The sequence below is a fragment of the Anas acuta genome, chromosome 2 (assembly GCF_963932015.1).
Source record: "Anas acuta chromosome 2, bAnaAcu1.1, whole genome shotgun sequence".
Lineage (NCBI taxonomy): Eukaryota > Metazoa > Chordata > Aves > Anseriformes > Anatidae > Anas > Anas acuta.
This window is the reverse complement of record NC_088980.1, coordinates 62,266,155-62,292,127: the sequence shown is the minus strand read 5'-3', so window position 1 is coordinate 62,292,127 and position 25,973 is coordinate 62,266,155. Positions and strand designations below refer to the sequence as shown.

The window sequence follows — 25,973 nt, the reverse complement described above, 5'->3', positions numbered from 1 at the left end:
TGAGATTGTAAGGCGTGGTTGCATGTGAAGCCAATATGTAATTATGCAAATTGACAGTGGTGTGTTATAATTTGGAAAAGTGCCTGTGCCTTTATTTTAAGAATGGTCTCCTCCCATAATTATTTGTAAATACTCTTTACTAGTTCTGTGAGTTACATGGTACAATAGATGGCTTTGAGATGCTCTTGAAGAACAGAAGACTCAGACTGGACACTGTTTACATTGTGTTTTATTTTATTTTATTTTTTCCAATTTGGAGTGTGTACATGTTACAGCTTGCTTGAAAACAGATGGTCAAAATGAGCCATCATGAAAATGGCATGCAAACCCCACGCAGCGAGCTTGGTCCTGGTGGCATGCAATGGCTGAAGATGCAGTGCTGGTCCAAAACACTCATGCTGTTCAACAACAGCGAGGTACAGGCTCTGTCCGGTTGGTTTGTGCATGGTGTCCTTCTGTTCTCAGGGAAAATCTCCACCCTCCTTGGTACAGGTCCTGGTGTGGCTATGTGGAGCATTGTTTACACTAGATGTATTCTGGTTTGGAGAGGACCTGCATCTCCTGCCCTCCATCACTTTGGTCACGAAAAATTCCCTCCAGCCTTCGTGTTCTTCTTTCCCTAAGGAAAATAAGGAATGTTCAGGATTAAAACAGGAGAGAACAGGTGGTGAGTTTAGCAACTGTGTTTATGTGTTCCCTCCCTTCCTAAGGGATAGTGGGGGTGAGATTTAAGGAGCAGTACTCGAAGGGCGGGCAGAGGCGGTTGCTGAACAGGCAGTAGATGAGGGGGTTGATGGCACTGTTCAAGGCCGGCAGGTTCTGAATAATCACGGAGGCAAAGAAGCGCTCTTTGGTCTCAGGGAGGATGTTGAAGTTGTCCAGGATATCAAACAGAAAATAAGGGCTCCAACAGAGAACAAATGCTGCAACAGAGGCAGAGGAAGAGCTTGACGTTAGATAGTATAGCAATTTAGGGAGTTAATCACGGACACACATAGAGAGACTGTCATAACACATAAATATTTGTTCATGCAAGAAATATCTCTCCCTATTCAGGCTCTTATTTAAGAGAATAGTTATTAGATTGTGTTTCTATTTGTCTTTATCTTTATTTTAATGCCCATAAAAAAAGATTATGTGTGCTCCTTTAAGTGTTTAGAGTGCTCCCTCTAGACATATCGAGGCACTCTGAACACTGCACAACACATAAAGGGTAAATAGGTAGCCAGTTAAAGCATCATCACTTATAGAGAAGTGTTCTTTTAATGGTCCCCTGAGTGAGCAGCAAGTCTAAAAGCACACAGCACCAAAGTGCCACTTTGTGGCAATGCTGCCTGTCACGGCCACATGTTAAGAAAAGGCTCTTAAACACCCAGCAGCAAGGACTGGCACTTTCACACCAAATTATAGTAGGCCAACATGTCATTTTACATGCTGGTTGGAGGTGCTGTGTAGGTGGGGCGTGCAGGAAGATTTTCTTGATTCCTGTACTGCTATTTGAGAGGCATATCTGAGGAAGCGAAGAGAAGGCTGCATCACTCATAGCTTTTGTTTGGAGGGGCTAGAAGTGAAGTGGCCGTGGTTTTATCTTTATTTGCAGGCATAGGGAATGAATCTGTTTTTCATAAATTTCTGTCAAATCCTGTCACAAAGGTTATTGAAAATGATGGGACAGACAGGTCACTCATAAATTGTAGGCACCTGGGTTGCAAATGTTCAGTTTTCTGTGAGATCAGACATATGTGCTCCCCCTGATGCAAATGAGTCAGCAGAAGCAGCAGTCATGCTTGCTTTCTTGTTATATTAAGCAGCATCTCTAAGTTGGCGTATAGCAGGATGTTCAGTGAGTGTGTGAGGAAGAGGTAAGCTCTCCTCCTTTTTTCTAGGGTAACCAAACTGATGGTGTCCATGCACAGGTACCAGCAAAACAAAAAAGCACAGTGACAGCATGTGGATCACAGCACTGACTGTGCAGAATTTTAGGTGGCTTCAGAGAAAGTCCTGAATGTTAGGTGTCTTAATCTGCTTGCACATTGCGAGATGCTGTGTGCCTGATGTTATCAAGGTCCTTTGAAATATTGAGCACCCTGGTGAGCTCTTGACATCTGATAGCATTGCAGTAGCAGCCAGTTCTGACAAAAGCTCTCTCTGATTGTCACACAGAAAAGATGCTCTTGGTCTTCTGAAAGGCATGAACCACACCGGCATCTCTCATGTCTACAGACACTACTGCTAACTGGTGAACTAAGCACCTCTAGTAGTAGCTATTATCATGGTATCAATCAATCCGAATATTTCCTAGGGTTGGAAAGAGAAATGATCTCTCTTGCAGTGGTAGCTGAAGGTTGTCAGCCCTGGGGAGTAAATAGCTTCTGCTGCCTCCCAGCCCGTCTCTGGCAGCTAATCACAAGACCTGTGTGACGCTGCCTTTATTTATCGAGATAAAATGTCAGCCTCCTAATTCCATCAGGATAATGTCATCTCCCTGGGAGACGGAGGACACCTGCACTGAGTCATACACGGTCTGGTTGGGCGAGGAGAGCTCATCTTCCCACCTTGGCAGGGAACATGCTTCTGACATCAAATTCAATTGCTCTGTATCTCTTGCCTCTCCTTCCTTTCCCTGCCCTGCCCCAGCAGCTTATATGCAGGCTATATTCTCTAAATCTAGAAGACAACTCAGATTCTCTTAGCAGACTGGATTAGAAGGAGGCGACATCTTCCTTTGCTCTTTTTAGGCAATGTCCCTCCTTTACTTTCATTACATGCAGGAGGGACTATGCGTATCACTGCACCTGAGGCGTATGTCAAGTGCCTAAAATAGGATCCTATCAGTCAGAGGAGAGCAGGGGACACGGTCAGAAGGCAAGTCAGGGCTTTAAGTAAAGCTCCTTCTTTGAACCACCTAATGCACTTTGTTTGCTGGTGATGGAGGGAGCTAAGGAAAACCAGCTTCCTAACTTCAGCATCGTCCTCCCTCCTTCCCAGCTGCCAGCTGTGAGGCTTTTATTCTTCTGTTTTTACTTACCAAGAATAATTACAATGCTGTACTTGATCGCTTTCACTTTTGCTCTGGATATGAACCCACGACTGGTGTAGCCAGCAGAGGAGGTTTTCCCATCTGGGGAGAGAATATTTCAGTTAGTGAAAGAACGAGGCTGGTGTGTGGATGTGTCAGCATGCACTTTCACAGTCAGGACAGTGATATGCAGCACGTCCTTAGTGTAAGGAAGCAGGGACTCAGTATTTCCTGAAATTCAGATGCTTGCAAGACTGCTTAAGTTGGACACTCAAAACCTAAGCCTTCCAAAATCAAAAGTGGAAATGTAAGCAAAGGAGATCTTCCTGAAGTTTAGTGGCAGCTGCATATCCCTGGTCCTCAAGACTTGGGCGCATGGTCAGGAGAAACACTGATGACATGCCCAACAGTATCAGTCTAACAAAAACCATTGGCCATTACAGCTGCAAAAATGCAGCTAAAGTGGTGTCATAAGAGAGGTTTTCTGAAAGAAACTGGCAACTGCAGTTAAGAAAACATGAGAGATAACCTGGCAAAACAGACCACCTGTTCACTTTTTAACTGCATTTCAGTTAGGTGGCTTTTGAAAGCTACATACTCCATTCCCTTGACCTCTTAGTCTTTGTGATGCCTTAGATAATCAGTCATGCATTTTACTCTTCATGTTGACTCAGTAATGAAATATGAAATACTGTTAGGCTAGCTTTCCAGAAATGAAATGTGCCTTGAATTGAGAAACAAATTCTATTCAGTCTTACACCAAGGCTGGTTGATCTAATTTCCTCTGAAGCCACACTAATGTCTATGAGAATCAAGTGTTGTATTTAAATAGCAGTACCAGCATGATTTTAATAATATGCTTGATTTCATTATTAATGTCAATTTGCTGCTCATGTTGCTGGATGAGAATAATGGGGTTCACCATAGTGAATACACAGGAAGGTTATTTTTTGTCAAAACATATCTCAGCTCCAGTAGTCCGAGCTGAGAACTGAAATTTTAATGAATGTCACTGGAAATAACTCTGTGTACATGACCTTTGGCACCTCTTACAAAAACAGCATATCCAGGCTTTGTAATTTGCAAGCAAAAAGTGTAAATAAAATTAATGTGGGTTTGTTATCAGTGAAACATGTTATCAGTGAAATATCCCATAGAGAACCTTGAAAATTGTCCATACTTAATACTTCTGGAAATTACTTGACTTCCAGAGCAAAATATACCTCTTGGGTGAGGAGAATGACATTTTTTTTCAAGGTTAGTTGATACTGATTGTGTCACAAAGGCAAAATAATTAGAAATGGGTTCTGTTCAAGCATTTCAATGGAGGAATAAATCTTTGCAAGATTATAGTTAACAGATGTCAGGTTATGATGAAAGGATATCTGAGTAGGCACAGCAATGCATTTGGACACTTCCTCCTAAAACAGTCATGATCCTACTTCAGGCAAGTATTGGCAACTTGGTCACCACGGTCTGATGTGTCACCACTCCCCACTTAGCCACTTAGCTATACTAACTGGTTGTGTGCATTGCACTCTTTGTGTTGTGTTGTAAAAAGGATTAGTGTAAGTGAACAGACTTCTCTTCATAACTAACAGGAACGTCCTCTAGCAAGTGAGGTTCTTGTAATGATTTGTGGTCAGACTCCTTGGTCTTGACCAAAATCCAAACTTGCAAAGGCATGTGAAAACACTGCAAACATTTTATCTAAGTGTCTTCTATAAAATAAGTAATTTTAAAAATGAGCAAAGTTCTCAGATTAAGGATTCTGAGTTCTAGAATAAAGATTTTTACCTTTTAATTCTCTCCTTGCAGATGTTTTCTATAATTTCTTGAAAGCAGATTTAATGTCAAGGGAAAAAGTGTGGAGAAGAGAGATGAATCAGTGGTTATAGAAAACCAATTCCCACCACAGTGATGGGGTCCCAGCTCAACACCACATGTGTGGGCATTCCCAGACTTGATAGGACTGACCAGATTCAAATCATGTGTCTGGAGACACCTGTGTGCTGACACTCACCAGGGCAGCTGGATATAATGACAGCCTGAGCTTTGCTCTTCATCCAGATGGTTCGAATCACGATTGAGTATATGATGCTACGGAAGGAAAAGAGTCATTGATATTATGAAGCACAGTAAATTTAACTGACATCTCGGTCATTCATGCTCTGTCAACATACCTATCGATGTGTAAGGAACTCACAAAGATGACAGAACTTCATAGGAATTATAATAATAGTAATGACAACAACAATAGCAAATTAAATATGACTGTCCCAAAGTACTTCTCAGAAGCAGACCTGAAGAGTTTTCACAATGGAGATTGTTATCATTGTCCAGGCTTTGCAGGTGTCAAGTCCGAAGTTCAAAGGAATGACATGGCTTGGCCAAGGTCTCTCAGATGAGAGCTCTTTGGAGATTTTGAGCTGTCTGACACCAGACGTGTCTGGTTACTGGCACCAGGCAGGAGGCACCTTGTCCTGCACTGGGAAGTGTTCATGAGTGCTTTACATGGGAGTTTCAAGGAAGGAACTCACCCTGAAATGGTGGAAGCAAGAGGAGGGACCTGTTTTGGATGTGTACCCAGCTCTGTTCTGGTATTATTTTGGGAATATGAAGATGATGAATAGTATGGTACTAGTGACTTCCTCTTTAGTCTGCTAAGGAAGATGAAAATAATTTTAAAATATTGCAGCTAATGCACTTGGGTTGTCATATTTTCCTGACATAAAAACCAAGCTTCACAACAGAAGTCATCGTGTGCCATTTGCCAGTATACCATAGTGTTTTGGGGTAAGCTTGGGCAGCCTGACCATTAATTGCTACAGACCTTAGTACTGAGCCTGTGAAAAAGGTGCAGCTCTAGAAATTATTGCAGGGTGTTTTATAGAGATGAAAAAAAAAAAGATGTCTTACTGTCATACAGCTTATTTTTGTTGTCAGAAGAGACATTATTGTTACTAGAGCTTTCAGACTGATATATGAGCTTTTCCTATAGCAACCTCAATTCCTAGCCACTCTTGCAAGGCACTATTTGTGCATCTTGGGGGTTTCCTTTCTCTGCAGGTTTGAGACATCTGGTTCCCAGACTCTGAAGGGAGAGATGGAAATTCAGTGTGCAGACCGGGCTGTGCAGCAGAGCAGTGCTGTACTCACCCAGCAAGGATTTTTCATACATCTGCTGTAGACACCAGCTTGGCTCCCTTAATCCCTTCAAAGATCCAGCATGGCTCCCAGCTGACTTGAACATTTTACTTTTATCTCCTGGATTTTCAAGAGCCTGTTTGTTTATCAGCTCGCACACTTGAAAGTTTCTGTGTACTTTGCACTGACAATGGTTGAAAATTCATGTATAATTTCTCCTTTGATTGTTCCAATGAATCAGAATCTATTATGATGATAATTGTCATTATCTTGAGAAAACTTCAGCCAGCTCCTGCAAGACCTGCTTCTATTTTATCTCCAGCCTGCTGTCTCTAGCCTGACCTTTTTATTTGCAGTCAGAACAATAACCCCTCTGATAAAGATCTCTGTGTGTCCAGCAGGACACATTCAGAATTACCCAAGTACCAGGACAAAGTAGCCCAGCTCTGTACTCAAAATATTCAGACTCTGTCCTGCCAGCCAGGTACCACAAGGATTGGATTACGAAGGCAGGCTCTTCACTTGCTTTCCCTCCTACCCTTGAAATCCTGCCCTCTTGGCTGCAGTCTGGTAAGAGCAGCCCTTTCACAAGACACAGTTGTACCAACTTTATTTTTCACACACTGGTCAAGCAATGTAGTTCCCGGTCCTAGAATACACTTGATATTTCATATGTAAGATTACACACTGTTCCATTTGAATCCTTATTTTTTAGAAACATTAATTCCTTGTTTAATCTGGTGACTCTTACAGTGCTGCCAACATAGTGAATCTGTATTAGTATTTTCGCCTCTGTTCATCTTTCTTTTCTCTATAGCTGGGTCTATGGGAATCTGCTTTACTGGAAGGAGACCAGAGGTGGCATAGCAGTGCTCAGGGTGGGTGTCAGGGAAGAGGAGTCACTTGGTTTCCCAGTGACCACAGTTAGGCCTTCATGCCTTCATCTCTCTGGGATTCCAGATGGTATTACTGCCTAATCTCTATTTTCCAAACTTTCCAGAAATGTGTCACCCAAAACTTACGGTCAAAAAAGGCACCTGTGTGTGTGTGTTTCAAAGCCAAAAAAAAATAAACAACAAAAAACCCACCCCCAAACTACAACAAAACAAAAGAGCACTTACAGAACAGAAGTTGTATTTTTATTACAAGAGAAAAGCAGTTTTGTTTTCCCAGAATGGACTTGTAGCTTCTTTCTTTCTGTACAAGGTGGTTGCAGGAAGAAGAGGTGGTCTGTGACATCTTAAAGGGTGGGAACAAATTCCCACTTGATGGTAAATGAAGTGTCAGATGAACAAAGATGTACAGATAAGAGATGGTATTCAGATGAACAGGAGATCCAGATGCTGGGTATTTTTGTGTCTGTAAGTGCTTGGTATTCCAACTCTAACTGGGGATTTTTGGGTGCTATATAAATGTGTTGTAGTCATAATGCATACTGTAATACTGACATATACTGTTTATTGTTATATTATTGACTTATTGTGGCCTATTATTTTCAAATAAGGGACTAATGAAAAGGATGAAAGAGATCAGATGTAGTAGTCACATCTGGATGGAAAAAGAAACCAAACCTCTTTGAGAAGGAGTCATTCAGGCTGTGGATGACTCAGACCATAGGATAGAAGGGGCATGCTGTTCATATGAAAATGCAATAATTTTTCTATCCCCGATAAGAAGCATATGGATAGAGGTGGTAGAAAAATATAAGAATATGATGTAACTCAGCAAATTAAATGCATTGCACCTCCAAAAACAATTTAGATTGATCTAAATTCTGAAGGAATTAGATGCATGTTCACCTTTGCATGTTATTAGTTACTGGCATTAGTTAATTTGACCCCATTGGTAATTTTGGCAGTCTTTGTCCATATGAATAACTAACTTAAGGTATTTCCTAGATCACTTCTGTTTTGGAAAATAAAATGTCCTCTGGTAAAACTGCATATTGATATTAACAATCATAAGAATTAAAGATCTACCCGCTCTTTAATTAATTAATTATTTTTTTTTATATTTGATTACATTGTCATAGCATCCCATGGCATCCAGGCTCAGTATTTCCTATTAAAGTGAACCATTACAATGGCAAAAAGTACACTGAAGCTCCTTGTTAATTGCTTGTATTTATCATCCAGCATTGTCTATTGTTCATCATACTTTAATTGTTCAAAGGGAAGCAGCTGCATTGTGTTTTATGGTAGCTAATTTACAGCACTATTTATCCAAAGACAAAAAGTCTATGTAACTTCATACAGACAAACCATTGTAGGCATGTGTAATGGGTAACTGAATAGACAGGCAGATATTAGAACATATGTGTAAGATCTAGACTTTTTTGTTTTGAAATGGAAATTGCAGGCAAAATGATTGTGCTCATTGAATCAAGCTCAAAATAAGACCTTTGATATTTTTATTAATTTTTTTTTTTCATTTTATTTGATTTAATTCAGATAAATACTTTTCATTTCATCTACTCATCTTTTATTGTGATCCCATAATTTTAGTTCCATATTTTTCCTTTCAGCTGATTTTTTTTTCCTTTCTGACTGTTTTTCTTCCACTCCAAAACAAATGTTCTCTTTGGAGTTTTGATTTTAAACAGCAGATGAACTTTTTTTTTCCCTCCGTGCTTTAAGAGGAACTTCTGCATTTTTTTTTAACTTGAATTTGGGCTTATAGTAGACGAATGTCTAGATATTGCATTTATCTTGTTAAAATACAGAGAACATATCTGACTTTCATGAAAAAAAAAAAAGCTAAAAAGAACAATCCCTTATAGACTCTGACTTTCTGAATATCCAAGTGACAAAACACGATTATGTTTTGGTACCGACCAGAGAGTCGTAGAACAGAAGCCCAGTAACTTTCCTGTCTCCCCATTGCAGAACCAGAGAGGCCAGGTGCAAACCCTTGCAGGAGGGAAATCTGTAATCTTGATCTGACCCATGTTTAGTGGTGTCCCAGAGGTATTTGAGTATCACAGGTACCATTCTGAGATATGATTCACATTTCATGGTGCAGGGGAAATGGCTTTGGTTGTTACTTATGACACTTGTCCCTGAATAGGTGAGAACAAATTAGGCAGGTGGCCTAATTTATTTTTCTGAGCAGTCTGTTTTTTTGGAAGCTTGACAGTATTAACTGCAGGAAAAAAAAAAAAAAAAAGTGGTAGAGTGGTAGAGTAGCCCAAATAAGAGGCTTCCCTCTTATTTAGAGCCACATCTTCAAGCGCTATAAGGAAGAACATGATGCAAGATATTTGGCTCTCTCTGACCAAAACTAAAGAAGAGGAGTGGAACTTTAATATGAAACAACAAATGCTCTCCCCGATTCTCAACTCTCAAAGATAACCATGTACTTGGGTTTAAAAATCTCATTAGTGCTTTTCATTCCCTTTCCGTTATTCAGATCTTGTTCATTTGTATTACAATTGGTTTAAAAATTCCCCACAAAACCACAAGCTGTTTGATCACTGATTGCTCTAGTTATGAAGAAGTGGTGGTGAGAACAGAACTCTCTAGTATGGAAATTTTTCAGGACTGTTGTAGGACTGTGTTTTGTGCACAGATTGCCTTTTTATATATATATTAAAAAAAATAATAATAAAAGGGAGATCGTTGTTTTCTTATGGTTCATGTTTTGGCCTGGATTCTATAGGGTTTGCTCACGTAGTGTTTGGGGAGTTTGCTCACCAGTGGAAGGGATTTCTGGGCTGAATATAAAGGTTGTCAGCTAAATATTGTATCCTTTGTGCCTCAGTGTTACAAACGATGCAGCTCTAGTGAGATACTGACTGTGCCAGGAGCATGTGAAATCAGCTCTGTGGAGAGCAGTTTAAAAGATAATGGTATCTGGGTTATAGCAACAGAAAACTGTGCAACCAGAGCATCAGATCAGTGTGGAATTAATTTCTGTAGCTGAAAAGTAAGGTTTTATCCTTTGTATGCACTTTGGATGGACCATGCCAGAAAATCTGCTGCTGTGGGTGAACTGTTTTGCCCTGGAGGTGAGGCTTTCTGCAGATACAGGTGGCAGAACTAATTAAGAATTAACTCTGCCAGACAGTGTCCCATATTGCATTGGGCAACCACCGTGCAGTTAGGTCAGAGTACTTCAGAAGAGAAAATAAAGGAGCTGTGTAAGCAAATTGAGTTATTGCAGAAAAGGTGTAGAGCCTGCACTGTAAAGCTTTGCTTCCTCACTAAGTACTTGACTGCTACCTTATTCACAATAAATTAATATTTCATATATGAATTCATTTTATATATTAATTTAATATGAATAAACCTGCTTCTTAGAAACTGTTACTTGACTTTTCAGTTGCACATTTGTGGATCATCTCTCCATTGTCACATTACAGCTTTATTCTTTGTAACATATTCATCTAAAGACCACTAAATTCAGAAACCACAAAATGCCTTCCTCTCTTGACTAAATAACACCTCTCATTTGTATAATTAATCTTTCAACAGACTGATGCATATCCGCTACATCCAGACATTGTGTCTGTCCTCTCTCTTGCTCACCCCTCTGAAACCGTGTCTAGTTTGAGACCAGTCTGAAAGAGCATCTGGAGGTATGTGGTGGAACTGGGCTTTTGCAGAGAAATGGAGTCCCTGCAGACATTAATGTCAGTTCCTGCTGCTCTTTAGCTGCAAACTGCACATCAGAATATTTATATGCTGCAGTCATATTAGGTGGATCAGTTTTAAACCTCTGGACTGACAAATGATTTTAAAGAAATAGGTGATGTCTCCTGAGACTGCATTAACAGCAGTCCTGAGATGTGTCAGATGGGATGTTGCAACCTTTACTTGTATGCTTGGATATCCAAAACTTGAAAACATGGTTTTAAAAATAGCCACTTCTTTCTAAACTGTGTGGTATTTGTTCACAATGCTTCTGCTGATGATCATCTGATGATCATCCTCTTTTTCTATGGCTGTAGAAATTCCTCTCTATTCTGAAGGACATAATATAATTGACAACAAATAAATGGCCATAAAGCATCCTTCCATGGCCCACCTGCTTCCGTTCTCCTAGTACCCAGCACCACTTAAGACCTGTCAAAAATTTTTCTTCTTGCTGGCAGGGAGGTGGGAAAGCCTGTGCTGGTGTACCCTGAATCAGAGACATGTTTGAACCAGGAGCAGGCTCTGCCCCATGACCCTGAGGTCAGTGTTTGAGGTTCCTGCCCTGCAATAACCTTCTCATGTGGAAGTCACTTAAGGTTAAAGCTGCAGAAATTTTAGGATGTTTTGTTTGTCTCTCAGCTGTCAGGGCAATCTTATGAAAAAGTCACACATTTCTGGCAGGGAGGAGAGGGAGTGTAATGTCAGCAAAAAAATGTTGCTACGTAGCTTGCCTGTCACTAGCAAAAAAAAAAAAAAGGCGCTTTTATACTCCATTTAAAGAAGGGTTGGCTGTCATAGAAAATGTATGGATCTGTAAGTCTGAGTATGAAAGAGATGTTTTACACATCTGTGGAATGATAGATAAGTTGTCAGGCTGCTGGCCTTTTCCCTGAAACACTTAAGATGCTAGGTATAATTTCCTGCTCGCTAACTGTTTAAAAATTTCAAAACAAATCTCCTCCAGAAATAATAGCCAGCCTCAAAGTTTTCTGGCATTATTGCTTTTACCATTAGAGTTTGGGTGTGTGTTTGTGTTTATTCTTTCTGCCCGCAGTAACAGGCTGCAGATTCACCCATATTTTTACTTATTCCCAAGAATACTTTTTGGTTTATTTAGAACAAGTCAGGCTTTAAGATACAGGAAAAAAAAATACAGAAAAATGATCCTGTCTAAGAACAAAGAGCAATTGGATAACCTAGAAGCTGTTTTTCTCTATTCTATGATGCCATTTCTTTAAGGAGAAATTTTAATGACCTTGTTCTTTGTGGATTCTGCACAAAAATGGAAAGTTTAGCAAACTGATGCATTATAAGCAAAATATAGAAGTCATCCCTTCTCTTTAGGGAGCAACACTGGTCAATGTTGAAACCATACTAAAAAGTCAGGTAGATGAATTCAAGCACCATAATTTCCTTGTTCCCATGTTTTTGGTTCTATCAGCGATAAATTTGTTTCTGTTAGAAGCTGCAGAACTTAATCTCTATGATTAAACTTCACAAAACTTAAAGGTATCACCCAACTGGAAAGGAACTAAAACCATGGAACAGTTTTAAATATTTACCTTATGTAGCTTGTCCTGTCATCACCTAGAAAAGACCAGCATCCCCCCTGCTCCCACCTGAAGTGTTAATGAGCAAGAATCTAATAGAGACTTGGTGATCTTGAAGGTCTTTTCTAACCTAGATGATTCCATGAGACTCATGCTGGGAGTCTCAGACCCACTGGAAAAGCAGAATTATCAAGAGAGATGTCTGACAAGCATGCAAACAGAGCTTCTCTCTCATAGCCCAAGTAGTTGTCACCAAAAAAAAGGTGTCACCAAAAAAGAAGGCAGAAAAAAAAAGGAGTCCCAGCAAGTCACCTTTACCAGTAAGAAGAAGAGATTGACATGAAGAAATTCTATCGGAATCTTGCTACTGAAAGAGAACATAAGGGAAAGAGAGGTGATGAATATGTCTTCAGTGGGAGCACAAATTACTGCCACCAGCAGCCTTTCAAGGCTGTTAGTTACAAAGCTGCACTCCGCTTCCACGGGAGTTTTTGTCTGCTCGTTCCAACCTGTAGCTCCTCAGGGCTAGATCATTTTTGTTTAATGTTGGCTAATGGCAGCACCCGAGAGGAAGGCAATAAATTCATTGATCACCAAGCACAGTTTGGGATATAGGATGAGCTCAGTTTAAAAGGAGATTCTGCTGCAGATCACCTTTGTTCAAATTTCCCATTACAGAATGTGAAGAATTTAATTTCTTTGTATTTTAGCAGTGTTTGACAGCTTCAGGTGTTTAGGGATTTCTTTCTGACCCCGATGAAGAAACACTCTTTTCGTACTATGAAACTTGAGAGCACTTTAAGTTAATTTCAGTTTAATTAGTCTAAGCGTGGTTTCTGTTCTTTTATTAAAATGATGTTTTGTCATAATAGCTAGATATTCATACTGTATATATAAAGATATATTTCAAGATATTTCAAGATAATTTCAAAAATGTATTTCAAGCCTGAAGCTGTAGAGATAAGTGGACATACTTAGAGATTCAATCCTTGTTCAGAAAGAATGTTCCCAACTATTAATACTGCATGGAGAGCACCCAGGGCAAGCACAGTGGCCCATGCATTACATGATGCAAACCGAAGCCGCTATAAGGCAGGTGTTGAAATGAAACCATAATGAATGAGTGAAAATAAAGCATTAGGACGATTGCATGCTTGACAGCTTTCACCATGCACTCCCACCAGCAGGCTTACCTGATAATGATCAGAGGAATGAAGTACACCAGGAAAGCAACCACCGTCATGTAGGGTATCCAGTAGGAGTCATCGGGCCAGAGAGCCCAGCACTGCACTTCCCCATTGGAGAGCTGCCGTTTCCCAAAAATAATCAGAGTCGGAATCGAAAACAGGAAAGAGAGACTCCAGGCCACTCCAATAAGAACTTTCGCCTGTCTTTCTGTTCAACAGATTCAAACAGACAGTGTTATTGGGGTTGCCAATGAGGCTGCCCTTTGAAGCAGAACTGAGAGAAAGGTGGGGAGGAGCAGAGACCGTGTGAAGAAAGGTGTTTTCAGTCAAGCCAGTTGGTGCTGAGAAGAGTGCAAGGGAGTGTGGGGGTTCATTTCTTTCTTATGGTAAAAAGTCATTTAGTTATCATTTTTTTTCAATATTCTTTGGGCCCATTGGATCTGAAATGCTATGCGAAAGGCATGGGTGAGGGTCAGCAAGTCAGAAACATGAGAAGTAAAATATTCCTCTTGGCCACCAAGGCAACTTTATGAATGAGTGCAGGGGATGTCAAGCCTGCCCTGATGCACATTTGTACCTGGGCACAGCAAAACAGAGGTCAGTATGGAGACAGATGGAAAAGAAGGAGCCTTTGTGCTACAGGTAACTGAGGAAGGTTGAGACCAGGAAGGGCTACTTAAAATATACCTGGGTTGGAGTGTACTGGATATACTGGAGGGGTGAAATGTCCTCCTTGGAATGGAAAATTAACGTATTGATGTACCTTGTAGAGAGAAAACTCAAAAAATATTCCCTCTCAGGAAATAGAAAACGCATCTGTTTAGGGTGGAAACAAAACTGCACAGCCATCTGCTCTTGACCCCGGCTGAAACTCTACTGCCCCAAGGAGAAGTGATGCTGGAGAGCCCAGGCATGTCCTGCAGTTCCCGATGGCACAGTGGGGACCAAACCCAGCTCCAGTTGATGGACACAAGCCCAACCACACCAAGGGTGGGCAGCTAACCATGCAACAGAGAAACAGGATTGTGGGCTAGTGCTTGAGTGCTCAGCCCTGCTTTGTCTGCCGCAACAGCCATCCACTAAGAGATCCTGCTGGACTTCATGGTGAGGAATGGAAGTTCAGGGATCCCAAAATACCTGGTAGATTTGGGTTATTGTTTCCACCTTTCTTCTGTCCTCCTCTACTGCCAAATAGAGAAAACTGGTAGAAAACCAAATGATGCCCAGTGGCTCCTATGGAATTTTGTAAAAATCAACATGTTGGAGCAAAGAGCCCCGAATATTTAATTTTGACAAATATGCATAGGTAAAATCCTTGTAGCTCTAACTGAAAAGTATGGAGAGGAGTGGCTGATCTATGGATCACCAGTGATTCTCATCAGCAGTTATTCACCCCTCCTTGAGTCATATTGCTAGAGAAACATATGGGGACAAGTTTTTGATTTGGGAAGCTTTGGTGCTAAAATATTTTATTGTCCTTCTTGTCTAAAAAATACCTGGAGTTGTGTGTGAAAATAGAAAATCATTTTAAATTATGCATATCAAGAAGAACATCTTTTCTCCTTGAAGCTGAAAGAGCAATATAAAAGCATGTGGGAGAAGCATTCAAAAAGTAATTTTATGCTTTATAAAACATCACTTGCAAATATGAATTTATCCTGCTCATCTTAAATGCTACCCACATTCAGCAAAATATGGTCTTGCTAATCCAGGGCTTAAGGGAACTTTGATGACATCCACATAAGGGAGAGGGTTAGATTAAGTCTATAAATATTGCACAAGCAGAGGAGAACCATAAAGTTTCCCAAAGCATAACAGAATAAACTTCACAAGAGGAATATTAAGAGCTTCACAAAATATCTCCTGGCAGAAAATGCTTTTAGGTGGTGAGGAAGCTACTTAAACAACATGCTACAAGCCTCAATAGGGCCCAAGTGTCCATTTATAAGGGGGAAAGGTCATTCGTGGATAACATACCTTATTTTTTGCACTGTGTAGCTGCACCCTTAATTTGAAGTGAAGTGGGCAATTTGTGCTTGGCAAGAGCGTTATTTTATCTACATGTTTTGTAAAACTTTAGCTGCAATGTTCATTTATTCTTTTTTTAAAACATTATTTGTATTTGGTAGAAAATCACCTTGCTAGTCTAAAGGGCTTTACAGGCTACTGGTAGCTTAAGGATAGATTTTTTTTTATTGGGCTAATGTTAATCATCTGCCTCATAAGCAGTTTTTTTTTTTTTTTAATTATTATTATTTTTATTTTTATTTTATTTTTGCAAATGCTCTAGTATGTTCCAAGTGCTAGCAAATTCTGTAACTAGGGTTATATAAGTTATAGATAGAATAAGTTATAGATGGAATCAAATAAATATCAGCTTTCTAATATTCTGTATAGTATTCTATATAATATTCTGTATGATATTCTATTCACCCCTGTCAGTATTTTCCTCTAAACATAATATTGCTCTTTATATGGAGAGTTTTCATTGCTGGAATGGTCAAGATGAACATCCAGCATTAGCAGGAATCTGTCACAAGCTCTTGTACTGACTCTCCTAATGGGCCTGTTCATGTCCCCTTCCCTTTTGCTTCTTCCATCTGTATATTGCAGCAGTGTTTTTTATGCACATCTGTCTGTTCTCAGCTCCATGTGGAGGAGAAGCACCTTCTGGGGGGAGTTTTTCTTCCTACTGCCACCCTGCTGCAATCCTTTCACCAAGAAAGTGCTATTTTAAAATTAGTTTTTAAGTCTGGAGAGAGTTATGATCTCAATGATCTAGTGGACTGGAGCGTTCGCACCCCAAAGCTGTGCAAGGGACAGTTTCTACCTATTTGGGTTCTTTTATTTAAGCAGTTCTGTTGTCTCCTGCTTGTTAGCTTGCACACTACTTATGTATATCTTTTCAGTATATGAAATGTCTTCTGCCATAACTTCTCACTTTCTTTACTCTTCGATCTTGATTTATTTATTTATTTTAACAAGCTTCTTTATTGTTGAACAAGATGCTTTGTACAATACAAGTGTTGGAATTAGAAACTATAGTTCTTCCCTATCCTGTGCTTTCTGTGGTCATGTATGTATTTGCAAAGTGAGTATAAAATATTTAACCATTTTATCTCCTTAGAAGCCAAGAAAAATACGTCATTGAAATGTTTTTTATAAAATAACTCATGGCTAGTAATTAAACACGTGTATGTATTTAAAATTTTTTGACATTTTCTAAACAAAACGATGGACTTTTTTTTTTTTTTTTTTCCCTGAAATGATATTTCAAGGTTACATTATTTCTAAACAGAGTAAAGAGAAACAACTCTTTTGTTTCTTGACTGAAGGCTTTTGGGGGATGAGCATTTGGTTTTGGACAGAATATACAAGTGTCATTTTCTACTAGTTGACTCAGAATGGTTTTTAGCATTTCTTTGCATCATTACCAATGACAAAGTCTTGTAACTCTTTTTGTTCTCCATTTGCAAGACAGCTGAGAGCTGCACACATGGCACCTCTGCTAGGAACAGCCAGGTGCAAAAGGCTAGTGTATATAAACATATATTTCAAGAAGTCTCTGTGGTACATATGCCTTCTTAGATCATTCTTCTGCATTTACCACTGCCTCCTTTTTCCCATTGAAGATAGGCAGGTAGCTGCATGATCTTCGCTCCATGAAAGACATCTGTTGGTGGCACCAGCCCTGCTGGAGGCAGACGGTGCTCATCAAGTCCCCTCTTGCTTCCTGGCATGCCAGATCTTAGCAAATCACCCTGAACCACTTGGGCTCCAGTAAAGGTGATAAAGGGAAGAAGGCATGCTTGTTAATCCTCCTAGGCTTATTATCCCTTTGCTCAGCTCCTGTACGCCCCATGTTGACCAGGTATCTTTGGCTGGAGGAATAGTGCAAAGAGCATTTTTGCACACCATGGGGCACAGAAAGAGTGACCTGCGCTGTAGTGGGGCAGGATGAGGTTTGCGATCTCTGAGGATTGCATCCCACCAAGTGTAGGAAGAGTCTGATGGAGAAGAAAACCCTCTTCAAATACGGGAAAAAGAAAAAGAGCTATTGCATGCAATTTGTTCTTTAACCTTTACCAAATTTTCCATGGCAGCAACAACAACAAAAGTTCATGGATCAACATCAAAATGGTTGGCAAAATGTACTAAAAAAATTCTTTACTAAGCCCAGGAAGTAGTTTAGCAACGTTACTTTTCTCCTGTGCCTGAAGAAGAAATAACAGTGAGTCTGTCCGGTAGCTAGCCCTGCTCGGCCAGCAGCCAGTGTTTCAGGTGGTTTATGCAGCTCCCAAGGCTGTGGGAGCTGCAGAGCAAATTGCATCCAAAAGCCCACTGATATAAAAACTTGGTATCAATCCTCCCCGCTTTGAAAAAGTCAGTCCACATGCTGGGGAATATTAGGTTGAACTTCACTCAAGTATTTGAAGTTTTCAGGCCTTAGAATCTGCCAGAGCTGCACCACTGCCTGGGCTGTGATGGATTCATAGATTTTTAAGGCCAAAGAGGACCATTATTCTGATCCCCTGAATAGAGCAGACTGTCAAAAGTCATCATTACTCAGAAAAAAAAATAATATTTCTGTCTGATTGCAATGCATCTTCGAGCCACCATGGCTCTCGTAACTGTACCCCTTCCACCTCACCTGCTATTAATATTTTTCACTCAGTGCAGCATTCTTAAATTCAGACTTTAAGCTCTGTAGGAAAGAACTCACATTCTTTAAATTGTATTGCTAAGCAGACAAGGTGTATTTGAGTGCTGCAAAAATAACAGATGGAATTTTAAAACAGAAAAATATCCTAACTTATTTGCTATAATTTTTAAAGTTCTCTTATTGCAGTCATATCAATTCTCAGTACTATATAGCCTCTATCCAATTTTTTAATTTTTTTTTTTTCACGTGAATAAATAGGTAATATAGTTGTATCTCCTAGAGACAGTCTAGCTGTACAAGGGATACCTTTTTGCCCATAATACTTTCCTCAAAATGCTGGAAGATAACGAAACCCCTGTAGTTTTTAAAATGTCATTTCATTCTTCACTAACACAAAGCTTATAAAAAACTGCTGAGGGCTAAGTGCAGCTTTATACATATTGAAGCCACCACTCTTTTGCCATTTGGAGAAATGTAGCAGAGTCCAAATATTGCTACAGCAGGAATAAATAATTCATGGCACAAGGTTAATAATTTTGAAAACTTTCCTAGTAAAATGAAACTAGCCAATACTATCCACAGCAACAGCAAGGCATGGAAATTCTCCTACCTCCTTGCATGAACTTCATTGGATAAACTATGGCATGATACCGGTCTATGCTTAGTGACACGAGGACATACGTTGAAGCATACAGGAGGACCACCTGGGGCAGAAGGTATAGAAGACAGAAATGAGACACATTTATTGCAGAAAATAACACCAGCTATAACACTGATCTAGGGATATTGTAGGAATATATGAAAGCTTTTATGGGGAAAAAAAAAATGGAGAGGAGAGGAGAGGAGAGGAGAGGAGAGGAGAGGAGAGGAGAGGAGAGGAGAGGAGAGGAGAGGAGAGGAGAGGAGAGGAGAGGAGAGGAGAGGAGAGGAGAGGAGAGGAGAGGAGAGGAGAGGAGAGGAGAGGAGAGGAGAGGAGAGGAGAGGAGAGGAGAGGAGAGGAGAGGAGAGGAGAGGAGAGGAGAGGAGAGGAGAGGAGAGGAGAGGAGAGGAGAGGAGAGGAGAGGAGAGGAGAGGAGAGGAGAGGAGAGGAGAGGAGAGGAGAGGAGAGGAGAGGAGAGGAGAGATTTTCGCCTCAATATTTTTCTGGTCTACAAAATTTAAAGGATTTAATATATTTTAAATAATAATGTTTAAATTTTAAATGAATATCTTTAGCATTCAGCGTTTCTGATGCTAGCAAAATGTCTGTACAGCATTTTGTTTGGTTTTATTGCTGTGGGGACACAAAGCCATGTGAGCTTGGGTGTACAGCGGAGCATGTGGTTCCTGTACCTGTAAGTAGCGGATGACTCTGCAAATGATATCAGGAGCCATGAAATCTCCCGTGTAGCGCCAGATGATGTCAGTCATTATGTTTATGAGTCCCGTGAATGAATCTGCAAAGGAAAGCCACCGAAACTATGTGAAAAGAAATGCACACAAGGTGCAGTTTAGTCATGGAGGCAGGGAGGACCCTTGGGAAATAGCAGCTCCCCCAGCCTTGAGGGGGATGCTCAAGGATCTGGGAAAACCAGAGAAAGAACTGGAAGTTTGGTGCTGTTTTTGGTCTCATTCTCTTAATTTGAAGCCTATCCATTTGGATAGACAAAGTGAGACTGGTGTAAGTGTCAGAGCCTGCAGCTGTGGTTGTGGTGCAGTCAGGGGAGGACTTGTCACTGCCACTGGGGTTGTGGCTCGGGATGGCTGGCATTTAAAGCAGGCCAGATGAGCTGCACACCAAAAGTGCCTTTTTCTTTCCATTGCTTATAAAAGAATGAAGTGACTGTCTGAGAGGGCTTCAACAGCACTAGGCTGGGTGTGGATCCTGGTCTACACTGGCATGTCTACTGAAGATGCCTAAAATTAACTGAGATCAGTTCACCCTTAAATAGCGACTTGCTTTTTGTGAGTGGAACTACATAACAAATCACCCATGGGCACTACTCCCCTGTATACCTACATGTTGCAGGTCTTTCCACAAAGATGTGGAGGGCTTGATCCTGCAGCATACCAGATATATGTTCTTCTAGCTCACCGCCTCCTGCTAAGACCCCTGAGCTTTTCCATGAGGAGTGGATAAAGTATGACATTGGGAAGCTGTAAGCTAGTGCATAAGTGTATGGGCTTGTTCTCAGCTGTACCAAATATTGAACTACCTAATGTCTGTTTTCCTTCACTTTTTATTTCGATGCAAAAAGAAATATGTACCCTATGTGAAAGCACCCAGGGTGAAATCCAAATGCTGCTGAAATTAGTTGGAGTTTTGTAAGGATTTTGTTTGCAAACTTAATTATTTAATAACTAAGCCCACCCTGTCAGCTTAAAGTTAACCTACTTATGTCTGTACTTCTCCTGCAGTCCTCATGCACCAAAATGAACACACCTCAGGCCACCTTTAATTGTTTAAGGAGATCAGAGGAGATATTCCAGTCTTTGTTCTGCTACTTATTGAACAAATGAGCGCTTACAGCAATGCAAGTTGTACAAAGGGATTGCAAAAGCTGTTATTGCTCTTGTGCATATTGGCAATATTAAGTCTTGTACTTAAAAGCAGAATAATAAAATCTCTTTCCCTTTAGGACAGGATAAATGTTTTGAGTGCTATACATAGACACAATGGTGCATCAGTGTAATGTTGTGCTGCTTACAGTAACACAACACGTTCCTCTTCTTGGACAAGTTAACACAAAGGAAAGGCGCAGGCTGGGAAAATATTTTGTGCAATTTGTGAGGAAAACAAAACAAAACAAAATAGCTTCAATCCACATAAAAAAAAAAAAAAGAGCAGTGAGGTAAAATGTTTCATTCTGATACCACCATTTTGCACATTTGAGAACTGTCTGTAAAGTTTTATATAATTATATATTATAATTAATCCTCATATCAGAGCATTTTGGTTTGAAATGTATGTTTTTGGAAACCATACATTTCAAAAATTTCAAAACTTTTTTTTCAATTTTTTTTTTCAAATAGTTAATTGTTTGAACCAGTATTTTCACGCAAACAGGTGTGGTTTTGCCAAAATGTGTCTATTTTAATCCCTTTGAAATTCCAGAAATTCACACTTATAACTGGAAATTGAGATCTCAACTTAATGCTTTAGAAGCAATGATCTGTTTTGCTTCATTGGAAAACTAAGATTTTATTTTTTCCTGTATCAGTAATCCTTCATCTCCTTTTTCATGCACTCTTAATTTAAAATGAAATAAGAGCAGAAATATTATTGCTGATGCAAGTGAACACAATATTTCCCTACTCGTGGCTTTATCTTATGGCAATTATTTCAATATCTTTCAATTAACTGTTGTTTTTTCTTTCCTCTCCCAGTATTTCCTAATGCCATTTTCTCTCCCTTCTCTCTTCCCCTGCCTCCAGCAGGAGGCTGGGTCAAGGATGACCTCCAGAAGTTCCCCCCAACCAGCATTTCCACGTTCTCAATTCTCACACCTGCTAAAGGCAGCAGAAAATCCTGTTTTGAAACCATATCTTAAATTTTGCTCATTGATTAGAGTCATGGGGGCAAGGGATGGTTGCTTCTCTAATGAGTATTACTGGATTTAAGATTTTATTGGTGTCTGTAGATGTAGGTGTCTGTAATTAAGGTGGTCTTTTGAAGAAACCACAGGGTTTTAAAGGGGAAGTATTTTAAAGTGAAATGTATTCTCTAGCAGTGGTTCAAACTCAGCTCTTTCCCTCTCCTTACTCCTGAATTATTGATTCATATTCTTTCTCTCCAGTAATGAAATATTCATCAGTTCAAAGTAATACACATCAATAGAAGTTCACCTCAGGATATCCCCCAGTTTTTGACAGTCTGAGCATCTGCCAAGCAGGCAGTAAATGGGGGCTCAGCTCCCCTGGGGAGGAGGAGGATAAGCAGTCTGCTCTTCCACCTTCCCATCTCAGCGCTCACTAGGGAACAGGGAGGCAGAAGGGAAGGCTGTCTTCTCACCTCTCTCTTCTCACCAGCGTTTTGTTGTCCCTTTCTGACGCACTTGGGAAGTGCCTTGGAGATGCATGAAGGGCTGGCATCCTGGTGGTCTCTGGGAGGCTGGCCGTGATGCTGCCCAAAATCTCACTTCCAGCTAATGCCTATCGCAGCTGTTCAGTTTGCATCCTGAGTGTGTTTTAAACTGCAGGCGGTCCCTACTTCTCTGGCTCATTTCATGGAGCAAGTGAATGAGCTTTCACTTACAAATGATGCCTGAAGGTGCTCTCCACCTCACATGCCATGCAGCTGCCAGCCAGCATTGAGACTACAGGGGGAATTACCCTGCTGAAGTGAACCCCCTGCATGCAGTGTGGATGTCAGCTCCATCTCCTTCACTCTACAGATCTGATCCAGCTGCACTGCAGCAGCTGCCAGTGTAATAGCGATAGACTTAAGTACTTTAAAGACAACTCAAAACTCTCTTTCCCTTTAGAGCTCTTGAGCGGGGCTTTCAGGTGACTGCAGAGGCTTTTTAAGCAAGGTTTAAACTTCCCAGCTGCTTTGTGCTGTCAGCTGAAGCTCCTCACATCCAGTGGTGTCATTTCAGAACACTTTGTGCTGGGTTTCCGAGTCTCTGGGAAGCGCTCGGTGGGCACTTGGCAGAGTACATGTCCCCGGGCACAGCGCACTTTTGTGTGCCAAAGCAGATGCAGCCATCTGTGCACGCACACCAAATTAGTCCGAGTTCTCAATTCCCTTTAATTATGGAAACATGCTCCCACATAACATCCTCATGCCCTCTGCACTACCAAGTACTGGGCCACTTTTGCCCTATCATTTTCTCTAACACCTCTATTATTCACTCTCTACCCAGCTAACTGATTACCCCTATACCAAGCATACATGTGAGCTCCACTGATAAAAGCACCGTATTCGCTTCTGGCCCTAAATGTGCCATTCGTCCTTCTCTTGCTTTCTGTGTCCTCCTCCCTGCAGTACTACAACTACCCATTTTATTAGTGGTTTAGGCAATGAATGTGCTGGAAATTATTCTTATGGGTCATCACAGCCATGATAATTAGGCTTCATATTTTCCATACCTTCACAGCATTGCTTTAGCCTTCACACACAGCCTAAATCTGCCAGTGCTATACATCTGAGACACAGATCATGAATTGCCAGCAGAGCTTTAGTCACCGGTGGATGAGTCCTCCTCACCCACGTATCATCTCAGATGCAATTACAGTCATGATCATGATGTCTGGAAAATCCTTATCTATCATGTTAAGTGCTTTTGCTACAGGTTAGTGTTTAGACGTCAGCTATTTCACTTATGTGGTCTCAGCAGATCACAAGTTCATCTCAAGATATGTCACTGGAGTACATCACTGACATCCAAAATGGTCAAAGCTGGGTATCAGGAACCAATGTAGCCAATACTTCATCCTAAATCTCAGTGTCCCTGTTGCTGATAATTTTCTCACTGATCCCCACTGAGCTGGTAGCTTGCTCCTTAGGTACCTGTGTTCTCTTATTGATCTTTCATTTCCCAGGCCGAAGGACACCAACCTCTTTCCTAAAAACAGCAGTGGTCAGCCTTCATTCATAACTATATGTGAGTTTGTCATTGCCACTGTTTTCTTAATACTTTTTTTTTTACCTAGAGCTGTTGTTTGTACTGTGGTTCTCTGCATGCAATTCTAGGCAAGAGTGTGACTACAGGTTCATTTAATTCCTTAGAAAAACAGGAGAAAAATCAATTAATGACATATATCCTCTTTTGATGGAAAATAAAAATTACCAGCAAGTGATAATTTGGGACTTTTAACATGATCCAAAAGTGTAGTCACAAAATTATGCAGACAGAATGTTTCCTTGCTAAAGAGAAGACAACAGCACTACTGTGATGGGGACAGTAGCCGTTTGCTGTTGAGAGGAGGTGGAGTTTCCAAAAACATGATTTAAAAGAAAAATTCCATGAGACTTCAGTAATGAGAAAAAGTAGAGGGAGGCAAGCAGGGAGCAGAAATGGATTTGCCTGGGGTACAGAGGGAAGAAAAAGTGGCTGTGGGGTTTCACACACACCAGGCAGGTCTGCAGCCCCTCAGCTCTCTCCTTCCCATCACCAGCATGGCCACAGCCAGTCCTCCAAGGCACAACTTGTACCAGCTTTATGAATCTGCCAGTGTTTCTAAAAGCAGCTTTTAACCAGCAGTTATTAAAAAGACCAAGAAGCAGTCTGTTGTTCCTCGAGGAGGCTGAACCACACTGAACATAGTGCTGCAGCATCTGAGAAATTTGGCAGGTGCTGAAACCAGCTGTGAAAATCCTAAAGACCTGTTCTTACCCAAGTCTCTCTTGTAGTCAGTAAAATCCATTTGGATTTTTCTGGGTATAACTGAATGTGAGACCTTGCCTCTTTGCATTTGAGTGTGGGAGCCACTTGATTTATGAGGTGGTTGCATGTGCTTGTGTGTTGGGCACTGCCTCGTGTGCCTGAGGAGTATAAAAATGTGAAAATACAGCACTGCCCTTGGAGGGACAAATTTGAATGCAGGTTTGCTATCATTTTGAGTGAGACAAATTTTCATAGCAAGAAAACCTCCACTGAGATAGAAGTCCATTATGGAAAACAAATGGAGGTAATTAGCAATCTAGCATGGGAATACGGACATGTTACAACTGTCCCAGTTAATCTTTTTATAGAAATTCATTGAATTGATGGCATTGCCCAAGGGATATACCTTGTGCAGACTTCGGGATATTTCTTTCATTACAACCAAAGAGTTTAAAACAAAATTCTGTGCTAGTGAGGCTGCAAGAAAATTCCTCCATCATTTGATTATTACTGCTGACACCACTCTTCCCTTAAGTCATTTCCCTTAGAGATGCTGAATGTTTTTCCTGTCAGAAGTGGGGAGCAGATTGTTGGTAAGCTGCCATGGGTTAAAATGCTCCACATGTCATTTCAGCCACAAGTTGATCTTTCTTCCCCCTCATGAGAGCAGTCCTTTTAAGGTGGATGTGGAGATCTATGACTTTTTGGTGAAGCCAGTAGCTAGTGCCTCTTGCTGAAATTTAATTCCTCTTTTCATGTAATTTACAGAGTGTTCCTCATTGTAGCAAGGGATGTTTTGTCGTTTTATTGACAGTACCAGACTGCAGAAGGCACAGCAGCAGTATGGCTTGTAACACAGGTTCCTCCTCAGGGCTGAGTGCTGGCTCATTTTCTGGGGACATCACCATGTGTTCCCATCACCTTCCTATCCCCAAAGAGAATCGGAGGCAGCAGTTTCCTAGCCCTTGCCTGCCACTCTATGGAGTGATAGGCCCTTAAAAACAAAAATGCTTTAGAAATGAACCCTAGTGCAGCAATAGGGACCCGTCTGTGATTTCTGAAGGGACGAGGCAGCTATTGCCAGGCAGAGCCCTGTTTCACAGCAGCCATCACTGCTCTGCCATGGCCGCTCTGTATCACATTGCCTGACATGCAGCCAGCAGTAAGACAGCATGCTGTGAACTTGCCTTGCAAGCCAGAAAAGCCTCTTTTTTTTTTTTTTTCCTTTCTTTTCTTTTTCATGGCTAGGGGTGCAAACAATTTAAAATCAAGGTACTTGGGAGTCCTGAAACTGCAGGTTGGCCCCAGCATACCTGAAGGACAAAGCAGGCTCTGGGCACCTTTAAGACAAGACACCTGTAAGATACCCAAAAGACACTTTTTAAAATGCCTTTGCCCAGTTTTGCAGGCCCCTCACCAGCACTGCAGAGCTTTTGGGCACAGGATGGTGCTTTTTGTGGGCAAT

General features: G+C 40.8%; 1 protein-coding gene and 1 long non-coding RNA gene across 5 annotated transcripts in view; one reads left to right on the top strand and one right to left on the bottom strand.

Moving 5' to 3' along the window:
- The window catches only part of LOC137850459 (uncharacterized), a 46,222-nt gene that overhangs the window by 17,608 nt on the left and 2,641 nt on the right, over positions 1–25,973 (top strand). The window contains exon 3 of one of the 2 annotated variants that reach the window (XR_011092541.1): positions 6,089–13,525. The exons of the other annotated variant lie outside the window; for it this stretch is intronic. This is a non-coding gene — a long non-coding RNA (uncharacterized lncRNA). Of the gene's footprint in view, positions 1–6,088; positions 13,526–25,973 lie in introns of those variants that run through there. 2 annotated transcript variants of the gene reach the window in all.
- The window catches only part of NPSR1 (neuropeptide S receptor 1), a 62,231-nt gene continuing 36,469 nt past the window's right edge, over positions 212–25,973 (bottom strand). Inside the window, exons 3-9 of one of the 3 annotated variants that reach the window (XM_068670412.1) lie at positions 19,533–19,636; positions 18,811–18,904; positions 13,544–13,745; positions 5,043–5,119; positions 3,029–3,121; positions 743–923; positions 212–619 (exon numbers count right to left, since the gene is read on the bottom strand). In XM_068670412.1, the coding sequence (XP_068526513.1) occupies positions 526–619; positions 743–923; positions 3,029–3,121; positions 5,043–5,119; positions 13,544–13,745; positions 18,811–18,904; positions 19,533–19,636 (845 nt within the window). In that variant the 3' untranslated portion in view covers positions 212–525. The remainder of the gene's footprint in view (positions 620–742; positions 924–3,028; positions 3,122–5,042; positions 5,120–13,543; positions 13,746–18,810; positions 18,905–19,532; positions 19,637–25,973) is intronic. The other 2 variants (XM_068670413.1, XM_068670414.1) reach the window with 2 other exon arrangements.